The sequence below is a fragment of the Pollachius pollachius genome, assembly GCF_949987615.1.
Source record: "Pollachius pollachius genome assembly, chromosome: 3".
Lineage (NCBI taxonomy): Eukaryota > Metazoa > Chordata > Actinopteri > Gadiformes > Gadidae > Pollachius > Pollachius pollachius.
In genome coordinates this window covers 41,802,906-41,819,145 of record NC_136936.1, presented here as the reverse complement: position 1 = coordinate 41,819,145, position 16,240 = coordinate 41,802,906, and the positions used below count along the sequence as shown (strand labels likewise).

The 16,240-nt window shown below is 39.7% G+C and overlaps 1 protein-coding gene across 1 annotated transcript; it reads left to right on the top strand.

Moving 5' to 3' along the window:
- Nucleotides 1-7,740: 7,740 nt before the first annotated feature.
- LOC307072768 (E3 ubiquitin-protein ligase TRIM39-like) lies at nucleotides 7,741-15,684 on the top strand. The gene is made up of 11 exons (XM_079732245.1): nucleotides 7,741-8,062; nucleotides 8,542-8,648; nucleotides 9,218-9,265; nucleotides 9,364-9,462; nucleotides 9,557-9,673; nucleotides 10,292-10,450; nucleotides 10,823-10,960; nucleotides 11,052-11,103; nucleotides 11,526-11,552; nucleotides 11,669-11,695; nucleotides 11,800-15,684. Exons 1-11 carry the CDS (start codon nucleotides 8,047-8,049, stop codon nucleotides 12,333-12,335), a joined length of 1,326 nt encoding a protein of 441 aa, XP_079588371.1. The 5' UTR covers nucleotides 7,741-8,046; the 3' UTR covers nucleotides 12,336-15,684.
- The last annotated feature ends 556 nt before the right edge of the window (nucleotides 15,685-16,240 follow it).

Here is a 16,240-nt window from a genome sequence, read left to right as displayed (position 1 = left end):
CGATTGATTCATTGGCTTCAACATCAGGGATATTCTTAAAAAGGTTTGGGGTTATTTGAAACAAATGCCACTTGGCAATGCATTTATGGGTGCATGTCTGCCTTGGCTTTGCACATGGGCAGCACCATTCAACTTTGTTGCTGTCATATGACACCATCACACGTCCTAATCTACTATAGTAAGAAATGCGCGGCTCATATACAGAAACGAAGATTTTGCTGCATGGTCCTCCAATATTAACCAGACACGACAGAGGCACTCCCTTATTGTTTGCTTCTGTTTGTAGTTGCTGGCATGTTTGTTTTTTGGCCACACCAAACCACCTTTCCTGGACCATTTGGTTTAAAATGTTTTCCTCAAGTGCAATGGTGTCACTACCAGGTGGGCAATATGTGAGTGACCGCAGGTGATCACATTCAAATGCCAAACAATTGCTTCTTTCAGCAAACTCAGCATTGGCCTTGCACAAGTCCAATTCACACCTAACTTGTAGGTTTGTGCCAGATGTTTTTTTAATTACATGAATTGGATTGCTTGGACCAGTGAATGTTTTTTTAACAGCAAAAATACCATTTTGTGGGTCAATACACTGACAGCTTAAATGGCGTTCAGCGGTGATGTCTTTTTTCCCAGGGTGTTTCCTCTTAATATGCACCCTCAAATTGCGTCTGTTGAGTTGAAGGCCACAGTGTACACACTTGATCTTAAACTGCTTTTGTCCACGCACATGTATTTGTGGCTGATCAGCGGGAGCTGGGGCTGCTACAGGGCTCTCAGTGACAGTGGCTGCTACGGGGCTCACGGTGGATGTTTTTTGGCTCTTGGGAACAGATCTTACAGAACAGACTTTCAAGTGAGCAATGAAATGGTTTCTTCTTATGATAGTTGTCTCACAGGTGAGGCAGTGAAAATGGTGAGTGTCTCTGCATTTAAAGCTGCATTTGCAGATACGGTATTCTGCAAAACAAAATATTTATTACATTAGAGTTATTGACAGCCTAACACAAGTACAGTATGTGCTTCTGTAGACCACACAAAGAGTGACAAAGAGTGACAATACCTCCGTGGCGGACTGCTGCATCTAAATGGTTTTTCATATGGTTTTTCATACTGTGATGCTGTCTTGTCTTAAAGGAACAACAAAGACAGTTATATGATTCCCCTGAGGGAAAAACTGGCTCCTCGCTGGCTCGGAAATGGGTCGGATGCTGAACAAAAACAGAAGACCAAGTGACCATTAGATTCAAGATACACAAGGCATATTAGCATTAATATTATTATAAGTCTCAAGTCTTTAAAAGTATATCTATAAAAGTCATATGTCTCTTCTAGTTGTAATGAGCCTTCTCTCATATGCCTTTTTTCCTAAGAATACTGCACAGCTATATCTTAAGAAAAATTCAAAGCATTTACTGTGGTATTGTCACTCCTTTATCTATTAGCATATAGTATCAGTGCTGATTAGTTGTTTGCTGCATATATGATCGCTTTAAACAGGCTATTGCAATGCAATATGAAGAAAACACACAATGAATGTTTCCTTTAAAGGAAACTGTATTATTGATCTTGAACATACAGTTACAGAATAGCTTGCCCCCTATTGTACAGGCTTAGTGGGAAAGAACAAATACAGAAAATGGTGCACCTCACCCAGTCAAATATATTGTAATTAACATCATTGCAACAGGGTATCTGCAAGGTTTCAGCAAGTCAAATGTAAGACTTTTTAAGACCTTTTTAATACCACCTTGAATGAAATTTAAGACCTAAAACACGCGATGGTGGGGGTTGGCAACAGACGCGAGCCAACTCCGGAAACGGACGTCTTCCAGCCAACTGTCCTTGAATTTGCACCTACCCATTGTCGCAGACTAGCTAGCAAGCACGCAGATAATCGTTTATATATTCAGCTAGCAAGAAAGAAGCCTCTCTACATGTCCTTCCTGAAAAGTCCCACGAGAAAAATAAAAAAATATAGTCCTGCCCCGACAAATTTAAGACCTTGAGCAACAGTATTTAAGACCAGCATGTGACATTTGTAACAAATTTAAGACTTTTTAAGGATGCGCGGACACCCTGTGCAATTAGTGCAAAACATCCCACTAGAGACATTTCACTGCATGTCAGACGTTTCAAATGAAAACAGAGTGATTGTTCACGAGTCGAGTCGAGAGATGTGAATAAAGTTTTTCATTTAATGCATTTATTGTAGCAACGTAATTTCACTCACCGACATCATTTCTCCTTGATGAAATCTACCTATTTAATACTTGCAAAAACACAATATCCTCCATCCTGAGTTTCCGAAATCCCGACTGTCCCTGAACTTCTACGCAGAGCTTGGCATGTGACGCGTGTGTCATGGGCGGGGCAAGCGTGTGTCATGGGCGGGGCTTGACCTGACCCAAGCCCCGCCTCCCATTGCATTGCAGCAGGCCGCAGCCGTTAGTACTTGCCATGAACAGCAGTAGGGCCATTGTCTCTATGTGGTCTATTACCATAGCGTAGCTGTCGTTGGTAAGAGCTAACTTGTTTTCCTTCTTGTTTTAGGCAGTACCAATTGGTGGCTTACAGAATCGTTCTTGAGTGGGGGTTGAAAGGAACACAGGTGGGAAGAGGAAACCGACGTGTTCTTCCATCCTGTGTAGTGACCAGCATCCGAAACAAATACCCTTCGGCCACTGGACAATATGTTGGCTTCAGGGAAGCACAAGATGCTCTAAGATTGTTCTGAACACAACACTACTGTAGGCTACTAGAAAACATTTTCTACTGCACCAAATCCTTTATATCAAACACATAAAGAACACATACATTTGGTTACAGATGACACAATACGATTGTGAAGATACTTATAATTTTACTTTTTTATACAAACAATTGCACCAAAGAGGAGATTTGAACAGTGTTCTAATGTTTAAAGAAAAATTTAATAACAATGTATGTAAATGGTTCAATAAAAATATGTTTGCTGTTGACCTTTTGTCTTTTTACGATTTTACTAATATCTCTAATATTTGTCTGTTTGCAGACAGTATTTAGCACCACACTAAACTACAGTTAGACTTTCATTTTCCCCTTTTAATCAGGTTTTAAAACGGGAGACGTGCTCTGCAATACTCTGATCTTTGTCCGGTCTTGGAGTGGTGGCTATGTTGTCGGATATAGTAGCTGGTTGCTGGATATAAAAATGTGGATCTGCAAACTTCACAGTAGGATCCTTGCGCCTTTCCAGGACCCGCTCCACCAAATCCTTCCTGAATGTCTGCATGGTTGGCTCGTACCTCTTCCTGGCAACCCATCTTTTAGTTTGTTTGGGAAAAACCAAATTGTATCTCGGAGTCCCTGAGGGAGACAAAATGCATGACAAACACACAGTAAATTTACAGTGTACTTGTTAAAGAAGGCTTAAAATTTTTGCTGTTATCTATTATGTGTAGGCGTGGGCGTGGCGAAGCCTGTTCTGGAGTGGAGATGAACATCTTCAGTGCACCAGAACACTCAGTTGAGTCCTTGGATGATACCGGTCCGGAGGAGTCCTTTTTAGGGGTGGACTGTGGTACAGTGCACATCTCATGTGTTTCCTTTTCAGATAACAATAAGATATAATAATTAAATGTATTACAACACACAACATAAAGACAAATAAACAACTTTCATGGATTTTAAAGTCGATCAAATTCAAGTACAGCTGTACAGTAGGCCTACGAGGTTTGAGAGACTGTTGGACCAACCACTAAACCACTACACTTCAAGGTTGCTAATCGATGGCTGCATCCATGATTGTTGCCTGTAGGCCATGCACAGAAGCCTCTTCTGTTGCCAATGCCATACGTTTTGCCCCAAAGTTACAGTACAAAACGTTAGCATAAACTCATGCTCTTGTTATGGAATATATCCTATATGTTTGCAAGATTCTCTCTCTCCCCCTCTCCCTCTGACACTCACACAGGCCCTGGCCCTGACACACACACACACACACACACACACACAATCGCTTTTGTCCTGATGTGAACTCTCTGCCAGGGAAGTTTGCATGTACACTTTACGAGCTTACATTACTTTTCTATCAGCAATTACCTAAAGTTAGCAATTAGCCATTCAGGTACCAAGTGTGTAGCTATACCATTAGCTAACGTTGTCACTCTCCAAAATGCATTGAACTGTAACTTTACCGCTATGTCCACTAACGTTGTCATCATGAATCTAATCGTAGGCTAACATTATGAAAGGGGCAACTTTTATTAGCTAGAGTCGATTTCGATTTCAGCAATGACTTGCTCTTTAGATTGCTTGGTTTCTCAAAGTCGTCCGGTCTGAAATGATCGCCACAAATTTTCCAATTGCGAGCAGTTTCCACCGGTGATGATGTCCAAGCCAGCAGCAACAAGCCACAATTGAGTCCTTTCTGGATCTCGCAATGGAAATTGGTGAAAACTTTGTGGTGCCCATCTGTAGCGTTTATTTCTACAATTGCTAAATGCACACTGAACCACCATGTTGCCGAGTCGTTCAATCCGCTTCTGTCCCACGCTTGTCTGTTTACTTTCTGCTGTAGTGATTCGGTTACACATCTAACCGCAGCAAAGTGAAATTCCGCTGCTGCTGAGAAAGTAGTCCCTCGATGATTCATGCGATGCAAGGTTAGTTTTATTTCTGAAATTATTCTATCAACACAGACATTTAAATCTATCGTCTGTCGTTATAATTGATTTACCTCGGGTGTATTGTGGAGTGGGTAAGACTGTTTTTAATAGCAGGCTAGCATTGCCCGTTGCCCTGCGCTAGCCTAGCACGAGCGAACTCTGCAACTAGAAGGACTGAATGAAATGTGTTGAAAACTGTCTCCACTGATAAAGAACACCAAGACTCACTTGGGAATCAGGCCCTATGTCCAAAATTCCAAACTACCCCTTTAATACCGAGTAGGCATGTCCTATGTGTCGTATTGGCTCCGCCCTCCTCACCTGTCTAAAGGTGCTGCCATCTGTGGCTGGAATAGTTATTGCAGCTTATATGTCGGGTCCTGCCCCCCTTGTGGCTATGTATAGTAATTACAGCTTATGTGTTTGATCCTACTTCCTAGTGGTTATGTATGGTAATTACAGCTTATGTGTTCGATCCTACTTCCTAGTGGCTATGTATGGTAATTACGGTTTATGTGTTCGATCCTACTTCCTAGTGGCTATGTATGGTAGCCCATGTGCTTAAAATACGTAAACCATGTCATCAGAAATAGCATAGACTAAAATAATTGACATCAGTGTGTGTGTGTGTGTGTGTGTGTGTATGTGTGTGTGTGTGTGTGTGTGTGTGTGTGTGTGTGTGTGTGTGTGTGTGTGTGTGTGTGTGTGTGTGTGTGTGAAACTATGTTTTTTAATCATGTACAGGCTTACTGTGATAATCTAGTCCAGATTTGGAGAGTGTTGGTGTAGTGGTTTTCAATCAGGACCAGTTCTAATGCAGTCTGGACCCCTAAAAGGCATTCAAATTAGTCTTTATTGCATTTTCACAAATAGGGTAAAACTTTCAAAAATCTAAAACTATGTTTTCAATCATGTATAGGCTCACTGTGATAATGTAGTCCAGATTTGAAGAGTCCAGGTGTGGTTTTCAATCAGGACCTGTTCTTATGCGGTCTGGACCCCAAAAAAGCGCTGAAATGTGTCTTTATTGCATTTTCACAAATAGAAAAAAGGTTTCAAATATCTGAAACTATATTTTATATAATGTATAGCGAAGAATCAGTCTCGCCATGCCGCTCGTGAAGAATCCCTTAACCTTTTCCTTAACTGCCGAATTGGATGCTGTGAATCGAATGCTAACTTCAGCGTTGTGTGAAACGATTTCATATGTGTGTGCAAGAGGACATTTTTCAGCTGTGTATATAAAAACATTTCACTAGTATGTGTGAAAGCATTTTAGTAGTCCATGTAAATGGTTTCACTAGTTTTTATGCAAGCTTTTCAGTTGTGTATGTGAGCGTATAATTTTTCAGTTGTTTATGTGAGAGTGTTTCAGTTGTGTATGCAAAAGCTTTTCACTTGTATGTGTGCAAGGTTTTCAGTATAGTATGCGCATGCTAATTTAATGACCCATACGGCCCCTCATTTGTATGTATGTTTGATTTGTTTCTCTATGTCTTCTTTTAAACTGCTGTCAATTGTAAAACATTGGAACAGAAATCAAGAGCTCTTCAACAGTAGAGGTATATTTTTGCTTCCTATTTTTTATCATTATGTAGTGGATGAGGTTAAACACCTACATACACATACTCACTATGTCAAGCACTTTGGGTACCTTAAAAGGGGTATATTAATCAATATTATTATACTTATGGTTTAATTAAGATTTCTAGGTGCTTTTTTAATGCATAAGGAGTGTTGGAACCAGTGATTGTCGCCCTTGTGTTGCTTATTGTTCGTTATGTCAATGCCTCCTAACAAAAACTGTTTTGTGATGGCGTTGCACCTACATCCTTCTTTCTTCATTCTATTGTTGCCGTAGACCTTCATATACATTCCTTAGGTAAGTGTCATTGAAATTCTGTGGATATTCAATGCTGACAATAAACTATATAGAAATGTACATACGTTGCTGATTTTAGGGTACACTATTTCGAGTGACAATATAAGATTCGGACCTTTGCTGGGAGGAAATTTTAATTTAAAATTTCTCTTTCAATTTTAATTGAATACCCCTGATATAGAATATACGATCAAAGTAAAAAATATGATACAGCGCTAGCAGTGCTTTTTAGCAATATTGGTAGTATAGAAGCTAGGAATACATAATGTTGAATGAATACGTAATGGGAATACGACAATATAAACAATATAATAATGAAAGGTTATAAGATGCAAGAAACGACAGAAACTATAGGATGCATGTAACCATTGTGAAAAAGTTCGCAATGGTTTATCGGATCAGTAGTTCCGTCACTCTTCACAATTTCACGCAAAAAAGATGAATAGATGCAACTGAGTTACAGTAAAAACCTGCCTCCTGATTGGTTCAAATGTATATGCATCATGAATATTGCGCGCGCTCGTGGACTTAAGTTTCGCTGGCTGTTAAGGGTGTACAAAATGTGTGTGAGCTGTGCTGTGTGTGCGTGCGTGCGTGTTTGGAGAAAGGGAAAGAGATACGGAGAGAGAGAAAGATAGTGTGTGTGTGTGTGAGAGAGATTGTATGTAGCGCATGTGTGAAATACGTGTCTGTACTGTAAGTGAACTCTTTGTCAATAAAAATGTGAGATATAGAAATATATTTATGTGGAAAAATATACAAACCAAAACATGAATTTGCTACCTACGGTATATGTTGTGCATGTGAACTGTGTGTGTGTGTGGGGGGGGGTTTGTGTGAAGGAGAACGTGGAAAATGTGCATACCTCTATCACACCCAAAAAGGAAACCAATCAATTATACACACTTACTGAAGCCTATGAACGCACACATCCACATGCTCAGCACATAATGTAAACAACTTTGAAGCAATAGCAGCTTTGCATGCTCGCTCTGTACATTTGTCCACGCGCATGTGTAGTACTACCTTTGTAGCTCAGCTCATGAATATTTATGAGATTTTCGTAAACCTGTTTGGGAAAAAAAAATTGCGGCCTGGTGATGTTTTATTTACTGTGTATCTAATAGGGAGTGGTTTGATACGATGAGAGGAGCGATGGGAGTTGCCGTTGATGCATTTTCGTAAACAACCAAGATGACGACGGACCTCTATTATTTTAAGAAATCAGATTTAAATTAGAAACACAACTGTATAAAATGATCTTCTGTTGAGAACTTATCCGAGATGAGTGCATGCCTAATCCAGTATAGACTTGTTTCATTGTTCCTCATACAGAGAGATCAAATTTCTCTAAATAGCTCTGGGTGGGGCTACACATAAAAGTCCACTGTGTTCAACAGGTATGCTTGTTCTCTGTTGTGCCAACTGCCACAGTTCACATGGGGTAAACAACTGAAACGTATGTTTGGAGGAGCTGATTTGTATCACCTGGATATGCAAAGTTTGTGAAGAGCAAAGATGACTTCTGAAGCAGGTTGGTTTATTTAAAAACATTTGATTTAAGCTAAGCTAAGCTGAAATTGTTATTTTTTACAGACTTACATCTATATAGCCCAGACACAGAATGCTGTGTTTTAAAAGCCTAACCCTAAAAGCCTAACCCTAACCATTTTGGGCCTGCCGGGGAATTTATTGGATTTAAGTGAGTAGCCTATATGTTCATACAAAACACATTTAAAACAGGTCCAAAGACACCTTTAGACAGTCAATTGAAAAAGACAATCAAACATCATCTCAATTTCATCACAAGATATCATGTGACTTTTGTATTAATTGTATGATTTGTAGGAAGAAATCGTTTTTTTGTTGTGGACTGGAAATGTTAAAGTTACTTTGACTGAGTAGCAATTTGCATGTGTGATGTGCAATGTGTGATGGCATTAGTTACAGTGTTGGTGGTTGTCTAGTGCATATCACATTAAAGATATGCTTTGCTTTCACTATTTTTTACAGAGAGAGATAGACCTGCTGGCAGTTACAGCAGCTTTGGTCCTATCAAGGAGAAGAACAAAGTAAAAAAAATCAACTCACTACCCTTTTTAAAGCCAAATTTTGCTCAGGTAAGATTAACTCATTAAAGCTACCAAAATCCTAAAACCAGGGTGCAGTGTTTCACCTATATGCATTCTGGATTTTCAGTGCCACTGCAAAAAATAGTTTCTGCCATGTTCAAGGCACATTTGCACAATGATCTGGTCTCAGCACATACCTTGACTCTGTTGGTTGTTATGTCATATTTGGAAGTTCAATCTGTAATTTTTTCCCCAAAAAATATCACCAGAAGTAACCATTTTATTTCTCCGGGAGGGTATGCCGCCGGACCCCCCTAGCGTTGCTAGGTGACCTACTCAGAGCACTACTGCTACAAAGAAATCTAGGGGAAACACTGAGGGTGTGAATTACAGGGGGGGTCATGATCCAGAAAACAAAATTGTGTTTTGAAAAGAGGTTGAGGGACTTCTGCATAACAGTGGAGCACTAGGTGGTGGGACCGATTGTCGCCAGATATTTTACACATGCACACTCGATTTTTTTTAACAGTTTGCTTATTATTAGTTGATTGTTGATTTAAGAAATGCAAAACATGGCTTGGTCATTTATTGTCTGTGTTGTTGTATGCCTTACAAAGCGGACGGAACGGCTTATGAAAAAGGTCTGCAAAATACTACACTTAAAGGTGAGAACAAAGCCAGTCTAAGCCACTTAGAAGATAAACAGCATGAATTTTGGAATGTGACCAGGTAGTTTGAGTTGTTTTCATGTCGTCCTTCATAGAGTGTGGATCCCAATGCACCGGAACCTGTGGACTTCACCCTGGATGAATCTAAACTCATCCTCAGAGAGATTGCTCAGGAACTGGACCGGATAATGCAGGTGGGTCCAGTTGTGGTCCAATGCTTTGAATGGTATTAACATTACATTACCTGAGATGAACCTAACCACACTCCTCAATCGTAACTCTACACAGACGAGAGATCTCTCACTGTCAACCAAAGTCTGTGAAGATGGGTCTAGTCCGGAGGAGAGACAGGCATTCCTTCTTCAGTTGGCTCAGGCCCTCCCGCCACAAGCACATGCCCCAGAGGTTGGTCATGAAAACAGAAAACAGTATGAGAATTGATTGTAATACAAATATTTAATGTATTCAATTAAGCTCAGAAATAATTATTGCAGGGCCATGATCGGTATAAGAATCATCAATTGACATTCATCTTTGTTATTTCGCAAAGAAAAATTCAAGTTTAAATGAAAATTTGGAAGTTTGTTAATTAATTGTGGCTCTATTCTTGAAGTGTATATTTGTTAACATAGTTCTGATCTGAGCTGTATTTTTACCTTTTTGTACAAATACAATAGATGCGAGGTAAGTCACATTTAGGTCATAATTACATAATTGTTCGAAGAGTTGAATGTACACTTCAAAGTTGCATCAATTTGTGAATTTAAGTCTTAAATGCCTATTCAGTATGATGCGGATACAGGAGAGAGTACTTAAGTACGGTAGATATGCCCCAATATAGTGTTTTCTTGGAGCCCATACAGCTCTCCTTCCCTGCTCAAACATTGTGCCAACTAACGAAGGAAAATGTGATTAAACTGCTGTACATTAACCTAACTTGCCTTCATTTGATGTAAAATATATTGTTTGTGGACATTCTGCATGTGCAGTGACAAACCCCAAAGTACATTGTGTGTTTACCAGATGCTCCATGGACAAACAGCAGTGTTGAGCCCATGCAATAATGGGCTGGAGGAGAACAGGGGAGAAGCTTGTACACCAAAGCCTGAAGAGGACAAAGTACTAAAGAAGGCCATTGGTGATCTTTCGACATTGACCTGGACTCTGAAAGGGATGGAAGAGGTAAGGGCAAAACAACCCTCAAGATATAAGACGCTATGGAATGCTGTGACAGTATCGATGTTAGGCTGATGTTACATTTCCCTAAAACCAGCTTCTGAAGTTTGCGTATCAGTCTCATTTTCTACATTCTAAAAAACAAGGTGTTTTTGAAGGACATGGGGTTAAGTTAATGAGCATTGCTTTAATTTGCCGCCTCATTGCAAGGTTAGGCGTAGGCGTAGAACAGATAAACAATCTCGAGGGTTGGTGTCATGCTGTATGTTGACATATGTATGTTGTATGTTGCAGACAGCATTCCATAGCAACAGCGCATGAATTCTGTAGCATTAAAAAGGGTGAAAGGAACACAATACTAACTGAACAAATTTGCAGGACTCAGTGTGTCTGGATACGGATGTGGATGAGGTGGTGAAAGAGATGTGCAAACTGTGGAAGAAGGGCAAACTGCCCAACATACTCCCTGTGCTGGACTTTGTTATCTTGAGTATCCTCAAGCAGGAAGGACAAAAGGTTCCCAGAAACAATGAGATTTCAAATTGATCCAACCTGTAGATTCATTAGGTTCTTGCATTGATTTGTTTTTCTTTCTTTTTTTAAACAGCTGTCTGTTGCAAAACATTGGAACAGGAATCAAGAGCTCTTCAACAGTAAAGGTATATTTTTGCTTCCTATATTTTATCATTATGTAATGGATGAGGTTATACACACAGACACATACACACACATTCTCACTATGTAAAGCACTTTGGGTACTTAAAGGGCTATGTAAATGCAATGAATCAATATTATTATACTTATGGTTTAATTTAGATTCCTAGGTGCTGTTTTAACGCACATGGTTTGTTGGAACAAGAGATTGCCGCCCTGCTGTTGCTTATTGTTCAAAATGTCAATGACTGAACAAAAACTGTTTTGTGGTGGCTTTGCACCTACATCCTTCTTTCTTCATTCTCTTGTTGCAGCCGTAGGCCTTAACAGGTAAAGCTAGACATAAAAAGAAAGAACATTGTTCCTGCTGAATGTAACCTAACCGGTCCTCTGTGTGTGCTTACATGTGATTGTTTCCTTCAATTAGCTGATCCACAACATGCTCCAGATTCTGGTAAGTCTTACAAACTTTTACTTTAGGTTACATGTAACTATAGTTCAAGTTCTGTTGTAAGTTGACTAATGAAGATAAAGATTGTTATGGATGACTATTTCTCTTGTACGTTACAGTATGGAAATGGATTACCAGGACTAGAGGTCAGTACAGACGTTTTTTTTTCTTTTCACCAACGCATAGAAAAAAACGTATTGCATCAAGTCTTATTTTCCCCTGCCTTCTATTCTCTAATACCAATTCACAGCTGAGGTCCGACTAGACCCGTCTACCGCAAACCCTTGTCTGAAGATATCCCCAGACGGGAGAGCGGTGGAAATGGACGAGATCGTGGAGATCATCCACGACCCATGGAATGGCTTCACAATAAACAAACACCAATATGACGGCTGGTGGTGCGTGTTGGGCAGAGAGGGCTTTGCTTCCGGAAAGCACTACTGGGAGGTGGATGTCAGAGGCAAGACGGAGTGGAGGATGGGGGTGGTCAGGGAGTCAGCACCCCGAAATGGCTTTAAAACTCTGAACGACAAAACGTATCACTGGACTTTGAAACTGCAAATGGGCCAGCTCATGGCCATGACGGTTCCAGTCACTAAGCTAACCAGATGTGCACCCAGTGTTGTGGGTGTGTTCCTTGACATGGAGGAGGGAAATGTGTCCTTCTACGATGTGAGAAACAGGTTCCACATCTACTCGTTCAATGTCAGTTTCGATCTTGATGAAAAGATTTTCCCTGTGTTTGGCACTATTGAGCTGGGGAGAAAGATGCGCATCTTGAATTGAAATGAATTGCACTGCATTTAGATGTGTGCAAATGATGACTGGAATTGGACAACTGAAAAATTCATATCAATAGGACTTATATATATTATAAGAACAAAGCATAGTTGGTGTGTGAGCTTTAATAATAGTTTTTGCCCTTTTCCTGGAAGCCGGAACAGCCTTTGGTACATTTCATTTGTTTTTGTTGATCACACATCACACATGTTGGTCCAATCATTTAAACCAGTCTCATGCACACAAGCCACTTTAAAAATGTAGAACACACAGACCTTGTTAAAAGTAGTCAAGTAGGTTTACTAAAAAATTGTGTTTAAATATGTACATAATAAGACAATAAGATAAGATATTATTAGTCATTGCATATTGTGGGGGACAAGTTGCATGCACTTCACTTGTAGATGGCATCACAACCTTCAAATCTCAGCACAGACTCTCCACAACATTCTAAACAAGGCTAGATCACTGCCACTCTCAGATTGAAGTGACAGATTATAGACATATTCTGCACTTTTAGGATTGGGGTAAAAAAAACAAAATTCTGACCACGGTAGCCTACCTTAGACATTCACCACTTTGAGTTTTCCCCCCATTTTTTAAGAAGTAATGCTTTCTTCTCTTACACAGAGAGACACTCTTCAGCTGGGCCGGTTCATGGCCATGACGTTGCCAGTCACTAATGGTTTCACTTTGTTTGGCACCATAGATATGGGGATACACATCTCACAATTACACCGCTTTGTGTGGTCACATGAATCGGCACAACTGAAAGTCAAGTCATATAAATAGGCCAATAACCAATGACGTTACCACCACAATGCATGAGACTGGTTGGAATTATTGAACTCAGTGTGATATCACGCAAGAGAAATGGAATGCAAAGCAGTGCAGCTTCTTGGAAAACAGAAAAATGAAGATTAGCTGTGTGCGTCATCGCTCCTTTCCTACTGCATCACTGCCTAAATAAGTGAGCCATACAAATATATTATCCTTTTTAATTTATCTCAGTCATTTTTTAAATGATCTCATGTAAAAAAAAAAATTCTATTGAAATCCCGCATAGAATAGTTAACTTTGACATTTATCCACAGCAAGTTATAATTTAACCACCCCATCTTTAGTTTTAAGCATCCATCTATCATGATAATGATGATATTTCCTCCTCTTACCTGAAGAAGGCAGCCTGGTGCAGCGTACTGTGCAGCCAATAAATTTCTATTCAGCCTATAAAAAAACATTACAGTATTAATCCAGAAGGAAATCCCTTCGTGTTTACCTCATGCCGAAATCTAATATATTAAACATAAAAAAAATATGAAATAGTCCTCCTTTCCACAACAATGTTCTTTGCTTAAAAAAATAAAGTAAAAAAAGTATCCTATACAAAATGTAAAACTTCTGAACCCCTGTTCCACCACCAGGGGTTTGAGCACTAGTGATGACCAGACATGTCCCCTTGCATGCTCATCGATAGCCGCATTCGTCCACCAATATGTCCTGGGGGGTATTCCATCAACCAAGCTAAAGGCATAGCCTGGCTTATTTCGCTTAGCCTCGCTACTTTCAGCTAGAGTTGCGTTCCATCAACGTGACTTAAGGGAATCTCCGCTAAGTAACCATGGCAATTTATCCGACCAAATGAACCTGGTCGGTACCAGGCTGTCAGGCTTACTTGAGCGGTGTTTCAGAGAAGTCACATCTGTCGGAAACAAGTGTACCATCAGAAGGTTCCGCCAAGCCTAGTCCTAACAATTTTGTCATAAATGTACATATATGAAGTACAAACAGCCTATATTTTCAGTAAGGGTCTAAAATGAAATGATGCAAATGAAATAATTCAATGAATTGCTATCTATTGTTATCGTGGATATTTTCTAAACACATTTTTAGACAAATTAATGTATTGTACCAAAATTCAGAACCAGAAGTTGGGTGAGTGGTCTAGTATCTGTCCTGTAGTACGGGCGACCCGAGTTAGCGTCCTGGGCAGGTCATTGAATTCTTGCTGTTGGCTTATTTTTGTAATTTCCTTTATATCAGAGAAATTAGGCCTAACAATTGACTTTTTATATAATAAATGTCTTACAATATCCCTAGAACCCAAACATAACTTGCAAAACCCATGGTAAAGTTAATGTTAAAATTAATGTTACTGATAAGCAGTGTTGGGACTAACGCGTTATTAATTAACGCGTTACAGTAACTACGTTACTTTTGCGGTAACGATCACTGTAACTAATTACTTTGTCAAAATCAGTAACGCGTTTACCATTACTGCGATTTAAACAGGCTCGTTACTTGTTACTTCACGTGCATAACCCAGTACTACATTTTCCGTGGTGGACGTGAAGCGGACGTGAGTCACGTGACGCAGCGACGCGCAAGTAAATGAATTAAAACAATGCCGGCAGTCGACGACAGTCCAGGCGTTGTATTTCTCTCATGGAAATATGCACATTATTTTTCCTTTCTGACGGTAAAAGACATAAGGAATATTTTGGTGACCTGTCATCTATGTGGAGGTTCGAAAACTCTAAAAACTAACATCAAAAACTAGCAATTCTAATCTGATGAAACATCTTCAGAAACAGCACGCATCTACCAAGCTAGTTGAAAAAGACCCTGAAGGTAACACAGGTGATGCTGCTGCCAACGTCAGCTCCGCCGACGCTGAAGGAGAAGCCACTCCAGCCAAACAACGAAAGCTTGATTTTACAAAGCCTGTTGCACAGTCTATAACCCAGTCACAGCTAAACAAATGATGGAGATGTATGGACAAAGACTGATATAGACATAGACATACTAACATAGACTACTAAAGCACATTATCCTCCATTATTGATTTCATCAGTTGTTTTATTTATCTAAACGGCCAGAGTGGAGGACGTATTATTTTTGTTAAACATTAACTATGTGAGGCTGAAAGTACTTTTTATTTATTTAGTTTCTCTTTGTGAGGCTGAAAATACTTTTGAGTTTGCCAATCATTATTGATGATGAGGTCTCCAGTTGGTGGAGTTTAGCTGTTTTGAGTTAAGGTTAACTTACAAAGAACGGATAAACCTCACTGTGTTTACATTGTAAACATCTATTGTATCAGTTTTGCACTATTATTGATTCCTACAGTTGCTAAATGGTCTGAGGCACAGTTTCATTTTTGCACTGCCAAAACTATACTTTGTACCTGTTTCAATGGCTACAATAAATATGCCTATCAAAAGTTTCAAAACATACTGTATGTTGTGTTTTGTTGATCCACTGCTTCATCGTAGTAATACTGGGTACAATGATCAAATTTTACAGTTGTTTTGTCGAACACTATGCCACATCAACCCCAAAATAATGTGTGTGCATTTGTAGAGGGTTGGAAACAGTTGGAAACAATGGAAATATTTCATTTATTTGCACTCACACTACTACACTGCAATGGCACGTTCAGGTCACGCATGGCGCATTGCGCTTGTGGTAGGATAGGACTTACATGTAAGCAAGCCAGAGGACTGGCAGCCTCCCTAGCTATCCAGTTAGGGAGGTCCTTTGCCACATTAACACATTAATAAGATAATTTAGAAGAAAAAAAAGTTACTTTCCCTAGAAACTAGTTACCTTGAAAGCAACGAGTAACTTAAAGTAACTGAGTTACTTTTGAAAGAAGTAACTAGTAACTGTAACTAAGTTACTAATTTAAAGTAATTTGCCCAACACTGCTGATAAGTAGGGTTGAGCACCGAAACTCGGTTCCGACATTAACGGTAGTACCGGTACCTCATAACGGTGCCTGACTTTTTGTAACGCCCCCTGCCCCGCCCCCATGGTGTTACGCCGCCAAGTTGCGTTAGTGCTGGGCGGTATACCGGTTCACACCGAATAACGGTGTGTATTTTCGTTACATGATTTTTTATATACCG

What these genes read in the sequence shown, in the direction of transcription:
- LOC307072768 (XM_079732245.1), top strand. An exon ending in GCAAAATACTACACTTAAAG is followed by an intron (nt 9,266 to 9,363) that starts GTGAGAACAAAG and finishes CGTCCTTCATAG; the next exon opens with AGTGTGGATCCCAATGCACC. An exon ending in AGAGCTCTTCAACAGTAAAG is followed by an intron (nt 11,104 to 11,525) that starts GTATATTTTTGC and finishes TCCTTCAATTAG; the next exon opens with CTGATCCACAACATGCTCCA.